Source organism: Carlito syrichta, unplaced genomic scaffold (genome assembly GCF_000164805.1).
Source record: "Carlito syrichta isolate Samal-C Ts95f unplaced genomic scaffold, Tarsius_syrichta-2.0.1 Scaffold115728, whole genome shotgun sequence".
NCBI lineage: Eukaryota > Metazoa > Chordata > Mammalia > Primates > Tarsiidae > Carlito > Carlito syrichta.
Genome location: NW_007059824.1, coordinates 237,483 through 245,012, shown reverse-complemented (window position 1 = coordinate 245,012; position 7,530 = coordinate 237,483). Strand labels below are relative to the sequence as shown.

The following is a 7,530-nucleotide window of genomic DNA, read 5'->3' as shown; positions in this document are numbered from 1 at the left end:
ATCGACCGGGCCCTGGAAGCCACCGAGATTCTGGGCTTCCTCCACAGCTGCCTCAACCCCCTCATCTACGCCTTCATTGGCCAAAAGTTTCGCCACGGACTCCTCAGGATCCTGGCCACTCATGGCCTGGTCAGCAAGGAGTTCTTGGCCAAGGAGGGCAGACCTTCCTTTGTTGGCTCATCGTCGGGGAACACTTCCACTACCCTCTAAGACCACCTGCCTGTATACAGTCCCTTGGGGTCTTCCCCTGTGTCCCGTTCCAAGCCTCATGTCCACTGGCTGTTCACAGTCTGAGTGTCAAGGCAGCCCTCACTGTGGTTACAGAAAAGAGTGGAGGCCACATCCTTCCCAGACTAGAAAGGCTGCTCTGGTGCCCCCCATCCCCTCCCCCACTTACCATAATTACTATGCCACACGCTAGAGCTCCATCCATCTTGGCTCTGGGCTCATGGCACTCTGTGATCTAATAAGTGCAAATCTGGCCAGGCAAGGTGGATCATGCCTAGAATACCAGCACTTTGGAGGCCAAAGCAAGAGGATCATTTATGGCAAAGCGTTCAAGACCAGCCTGGACAACATAATAAGACCCCTGTCTCTACAAAAAAATTTAAAAATTAGCCAGGCATGGTGGTGCATGCCTGTAGTCTTAGCTACTCAGGAGGCTGAGATGGAAGGATTGCCTGAACCCAGGAGTTTGAGCTTTTAATGAACACCACTGCACTCCAGCCTGGGTAACAGAGCAAGACCCTGTCTCTGAATAAGAAAGAGGAGGAGGAGGAGGAAATCAAAACCCCACTGAGATAGCACTTCACACTCATTAGGATGGTTACTAACAAAAGAAAAAAAGTCATAAAACAGCAAGTGTTGGTGAGGATGTAGAGAAATGTGAAGACTTGTATATCACTGGTGGAAGGTAAAATGGTGCAGCCTCTGTGGAGTTCAGTATGACAACTTTCCCAAAACATTGACTACATAATTATATAATTCCACAGGATCCTGCAATTCCATTTCTGGGAATATACCCAGAAGAGCTGATAGCAGGGACTACAGTAGATATTTACGCACCCATGTTTATAGCAGCATTATTCACAAGAGCCAAAATACAGAAACAACCCAAATGTTCATCAGTGAATGAAGGATGAAAAAACGTGGTCTATACATAAGGAAGCATCATTCAGCCTTACAAAGGAATGAAGTCCAGATATATGTTACAACATGGAGGAACCTCGAAAACATTATGCTAAGTGAAATGAGCCAGATAGAAAAGAACAAATATTGTATGGTTCCACTTCTGTAGGTCAGTGAAGTAGTCAAATTCACAGGGCCTGAAAGCAGAATAGTGGTTCCCAGGGCTGGGAGGAGGGGAGAATGGGAATTATTGTTTAATGGTAGAGTATATATGTTTGCGAAGATGAAAAAGTTCTGAAGATGGACAGTAGTAATCATTGTATAATATAAAAGTACTTAATGCCACTAAATTGTACACTTACAATGATTAAAATGGTAAATTTTTATTTTTATATTTATCTCAATTAAAAATAAATACCTGGGCCCCAAAATACCTGGGCCCCACTGAGCCAAGGCAAAAACCACCTATCTATAACTCCTTGTTAGGTGAGATTATTAAATATCTTTTTTTGTACAAACCACTTTTACTTTGGTTTTGTTGTTGTTACTTCTAACCCAAAGCATTCAAAGAGCTACAGAGAGGCAGGCCAGGGGTGACCAGAGGTCCCGGTGAGAGTCTTCACAAGAGGTAAATCCCCCTTCACTACTTGTATGTCCATAGAGAGCAAGATTGGAGTAGAGGCCAGCCCAGTCTTCCCACCCCCATCCCAGCCCTGGCCTCCACTGTGGGCCGTGTGTCACAGAAAGAAATGGGTTCCGGAATCCTCTGGGGCTTCTCATGTCCTTGGATGAAACAGTAGCCGGGCTTGTCAAGGGTGGGGCTTAGAAGGCTGGGAGGGTTCGGGGAGCTCACAGATCACCTGACTGGGTAGCAGGAAAGCAGAGACTGTCCCCCAGCTCAGCCAGCATTGCCCACTGTGCGTCTCCCTCACTCTCCCCTCTCTCCCACCCAAAACACACACACCCGTCATTCAGGGTTTGACAAGAGAGCCAAAGTGAGGAATGGGGATTTGGTTTATAGTGTCACTGGGAGAAAAAAAGGATTAGAATCTCCCCTTCAACAGCATTGAGTGCTGACTGTTCCGGGGGTTAGGATATAGCAGCAACCAAAGCAGACAGCACCCCACCCTGGAGGAACTCCCGTCCCTGGGGCTTGTCTCTGGAGGGTCTTTGGCCAAGAGGGGCTCTGGCTCTGAGTAGCCTGCAGAGGAAGTAAGAAAACAAGAGTAATTTAACTTCCACTCTCCCCTTCAGGTTAACAACTACCTTAGCACTAAATCTAGGAGACAACAGGGAGGCAGGAGCACCCCTCTGAGCTAGAAGGCTTCAGGGGCCAAGAACCTCCATTCTGAAGCCACGAAAGTGCTTTTCCTATGACATTCAGCAAGCAGAATTAATTTAGCAACTACAATCCCTTGTTCCTGCTCATTCTATGCCACACACTGTGCTAACCTCAGGATCAAGTGTGACTCAGCTACTCCAGCCAAGCCTTCAGAACGGCATCTGATTCACTGGGAGGAAAATGCAGGAGAACGTGTATTTAGTAAACACCCAAGTTGCCAGAGGGACCAGTAATCTACCTGAGCAGGGCGGATGGAGCACATGGCTCTCTGAGATGAGTCGCAGAGGGAGGAGGCCAAATTAAGTTTCACTCTGGTTCTAGAACTCTACTCTCTCCTCCTCTAACAAGGGCTGAAGGAAACATGGTTCTACAAGGAAAATGAGAATAAAGCAAGCCCAGAAGATTGAATTGCATTGAACTCTGTTACTACTCATCTCTCTCTCTCCTTCTCTCTCTCTCAGTCTCTCTCTCTCTCTCTCTCTCTCTCTCTCTCTCTCTCTCTCTCTCTCTCTCTCTCTCTCTCTCTCCCCCGCCCCCCACCACAAAGCCAAAGCCATCACTAGGACAAACAAATCTGGGGCCTGCCTTTGAGCTGTTGATTTCTTTCTTCCCTCAGATATTGTTTCTGGGTCTGAGTCTCACCATCTCAGTGTCCAGCACCTCTCTGCCTAGATTCGTCTGCTCAATCTAAACTGGTCTTTCTCTATGTACTCTACTTCCACTAACACCATCTGTCTTTTTTTTAATCTGTCTGTCGTAGTTGGGGTTTTTTGGTTTTTTTTTTTTTTCTTTTTGTTTTTTTAAGTTGGAATCGCACTCTGTTGCCCAGACTGGAATGCACAATGATAGTTACCACAACCTCAGCCTCCTGAGTAACAGGGACTACAAGTACAAGTCATCACGGCCAGCTAAGTTTTTTTTTTTTTTTTTTGGAGAGACAAGGTCTCGCTATGTTGTCTAACTGGCCTGGAACTCCTGGGTTCAAGCACTTTTCCCACCTTGGCCTCCCAAAGTGCTGGGATTACAGGCATAAGCCACCACACCCTATGTCTGCCTGATTTAATGATATCTCTGTCTACTACAAATCTCCAGATTCTGCAGCATTAATTAAGACAACCTCCAGTATTTTGGGGGTGACACTAAATACTCCAGTTTACACATTCAAACTCATCATATGCAGACCCATGGAGAACCACACTACCATGCAATAGCAGAGTCAAAGAGGCCTAATGATCCCAGGTCACCCATTTCAATTCTTAAATAAGGAACTGAGGCCTGAGCAAAGCAACCTGGTCAAAATCTTATGGCTGGACAGTAGTAGAACTGGAATAAATCCTTAGTTCAGTTTTGTTTTTACCAGATATCTTCCTTTTCGAGTGGTGACAGTCAAACCAGCAGATAATCTACAACACCCGGTGGTGTCTGGCACTGACCTTCCTGTGCTTAAATAGAACATGGCTACTCCACTTCTGCCTTCCAGATCTCACATCCAGGATCTCTTCTGGCCCATGCTGACCTGGAAATGGGAAGAGAATTTTGGAGAAACACAGTTTCATCTCAGCTATGTTAACTTAATACAAATCCTTTACACAAACATAGGTGCAAACCCTGAGTAAAAGGAATGATTACCACAAAGGTTCAGATGATATTTGTTACGGGGTGGGGAAAGGAGGAGCACACTGGGTCTTTTAAGTGGCCACTCCCGGCCACCTCAGCCTCGACCTGCTGGGCTCCGGCAATCCTTCCGCCTCAGCCTTCCAAGTAGCTGGAACTACAGGTGCGCGCTACCACGCCCGGCTAATTTTTTGATTTATTGTAGAGATGAGGTCTCACCAAGTTGCCCAGGCGGGTCTCAAACCCGCGGGCTCAGGCAATCCACTCACCTCAGCCTCCCAAAGCGCGGGATTACAGGCTGAGCCACTGAGCCCAGCTATGTCCTTGTTCTTATCTTACACTATGGATGCCTGGGAATCATTGTATTACTATTTTTTAGGCTATAAATGTAAGTTTTCTGTAACCTGTAGTATGCATGCTATTCACAGTAAAAATGTTTTTAATCATTAAAATAAGGAAAAAGTGATAAGAAGAACAATGGGAACTCATTTCCAGTCATTCCCAGAAGCCACTTCAGGGTATGGAGTTTAGGCTTTTGCATACAGTAGTCTGGAGGTCAGAATTCACCAGATTAGAAGATATAATTACTCACCAGGATAGGAAATAGGTACAACCTTTAGAGAAGACAATTTAATGATATCTGCTTTAACGCACACAATCTCTGAACCAGGAATTATACCACTACAAACCTATCCTGCAGAAATATCCACCTAGGTGAACAAATAAATGTATACAGGATATTCATCGCAGTGTTATTTTATAAAAGTCAGAACTTCGAAAAAAATCTAAATGCTCATCAATAGGGAATAGGTTAGACTACCCAGGAGAAGGCATCTACCCTATGGAATAAATCAAATGCGGTGGTTTGAAAATAATGTTTAAAACATTATGCTAAGTGGAAGAAGCAGAACAGGAGACTACATATTGTATTATTTCACTTACATAAAATTTCCAAAAAAGGCAAATCTAGAAAGACAAAAAACACTTGAGTAGCTGCTTGGGGTTGGAGTGGGAACAAGGGTTGGCTGCAAACAGCCACAAAGATTTTTTTTGGAGAGATAGAAATATTCTAAATCTGGACTATGGGGAAGGTTTCACAATTCTGTTAGTCCACTAAAAATCACTGGATTGTTTCGTTAAGACAGATTGTGACTCTTATAGTAGGTTAATGATAACTCAATAGCTATTTTTAAAAAAAAATCTTAAAAAGTAATGAGGTAATTATGTGAATGAACATGGAAAGATCTTCAAGAAATAATACTGAATGAAAAAGGAAGGTAGATGACTCAGGAACTGTTGTTTGCTCAAATAAACTGTTTAAAATTTCAGCAAGAAGAAAAAGAAGGTAAAACAGCATATGTAGTAAATGACTTACTCATTTGTGTAAAAAAAACACCATAATACGTGTTACCAAATTTGATAAAACTCTCTCCTTGCCCAGCTCAAGTGTTCCATCTTGTTCCTGACAGAACCCTGGTTCTTTCAGGTGTTGTTCACAGATCTATGTTTTAAGCAAGGAGCCCATGTTAAACATGACACATTTTACAAATGCTGCTCCATGGCCATCCAATGCTGCCTTGTTCAGAAAAATGTCTGAGAGGATATACACCAAGCTGTCCACAGGAGTTATTGCTGGTAAGAAGAATTGGAGTGTGGAGTAATATCATGATCCATTCATACAGTTTTGCATAATGTTCATTTATTTGGTTGGGGCTGGATGTTTCCCAAAATGAAGGAGTGGGGGGTGGTTGTGAGGAGGGCCTGCCAAGCAGGCATGAGTGTCGGCCTCCTTACAGACACAGAGGCTAGACTTTGTGGACATGCCCATTTCTATGTCTTATATTCTCTCATTGGACAATATGAGACTTTTTTTAGCTTAATTTCATGGTAAAGTCACTCTTTGAAAGACATCATCTTAGTCTCCAATGAGTGAAGCAATAGGGAGTTTGTTGATCTTAGACCAAAAAAAGAACGCGGCAGCATTGGATGGCCATGGAGCAGCATTTGTGAAATGTGCCATGTTTAACGTGGGTTTTTTGCTTAAAACATGGATTTGTGAACAACCCCTGAATGAACCAGGGTTCTGTCAGGAACAAGATGGCACACTTGGGCTGGGCAAGAGAGAGTTTTATCAAATTTGGTGAAAGTTGAATAAAAGGACCTTGAACAAAAGTGTGGGAAGAGTTTGGGGGAAGTAATGAGAGTGTGGTACCCCAAAGCCAGTGAGACTAAAGAGCTGTTACTCTTCCCAGGGCTGAAGCAACAAAGTGAGACGCCCCAACAGAAGCCTAGAGAGAGAGCAATATGATGAAGGTTGCCTGACAAGTGCCAACTCCAGCAGCCAGCGGGGATAGGGCTGAGGAAGTAAATGCCCTAACTTGACACTTCTCAGAATTCTTGAAGCTTTTTCTATCAGGGTTTCCATTGGCTGTACTCAGTCCAGTCTCTCACTAAGTGTCCCCTTGGTTGAGCTCAACCCAACCCTCTACCAGGATTCCCATTGACTGAGCTCATCCTGAGTTCCTATCAGGGTTCCCATTGGCTGAGCTCGGAAACCAGAGGACAAGGGAGTTCACACAGGAATCTGGAACACCAGATGACTGATCAAGTCAAAGCCCACTGATCCAAAAACGATGACTGCAGAGCTACTCAAACTGGAGATGAGAAATGCCCTGCTGGAATTTGAATTGTTTATGGGGTGATTCTTTCCCTTGCAGGTGTGTTCCCTGCTTTCTCTCTCTCTCCATGTACACTTCCAGCCCCCAGACCCCCAGCTCCTGCTGGCCCCTAGCCAAAAGGAAAGTGACCTTGGCTTGGAGCCTTTCCCTGACCATTCCATCTTCCCAAAGTAGAGCAGCTATGGGGGATGGAAGGGGAAATGGGAGGAGCAGAGATCACAGTACCAACTCAAGGTTCCTCCCTCGACAGCTTTAGAGACGTGAACTAGGCACCTTCCCGGAGAAGACAAACACATCACTGATTTCTCAACAGGGCCTTGCCAAGTCTGATGTCAGACATGTTCCCTGGTCATAAACAGCAGGGCCAGCTTCCCATCAATGCTGGCTCTGTGCCAAGCCGATCCAGAGACAGGTCAAAGCCTTGCTTCCCACCAGGTGGTCTGCTCTGTGTTTTTTCTCTATTCTACTACATTACCAATTCCAGCTGGCATTTCTAGAGGACTTTCTCAGATGCCCAGCACTGTGCTACGGGATTTGCTGTGCTAGACTGCACTGCTGACTGTGGCACTTTGCATACTACTGCTGCCCCTGCCCAACTCTACACTTGCCTGAGGGTCCAACCCAAATGCCCAAAATGCATAAGCTGAGCTTCCAGGAAGTTTCTGCAAGGCTCAGGGGTCTCAATGCCATAGTAGCTCCAGGGACTGGAGTCAGGGGTGCACAAAAACTCTCCACTGATGGGAAGAGTCTACTAATTCAGCCTAGGAC

The 7,530-nt window shown here is 45.1% G+C and overlaps 1 protein-coding gene across 1 annotated transcript in view; it reads left to right on the top strand.

Moving 5' to 3' along the window:
- Positions 1-210, top strand: part of LOC103276361 (C-X-C chemokine receptor type 2-like) — a 975-nt gene extending 765 nt beyond the window's left edge. Inside the window, exon 2 of the mRNA XM_021706594.1 lies at positions 48-210. Coding sequence (XP_021562269.1) covers positions 48-210 — 163 coding nt within the window. The remainder of the gene's footprint in view (positions 1-47) is intronic.
- Positions 211-7,530: the final 7,320 nt, after the last annotated feature.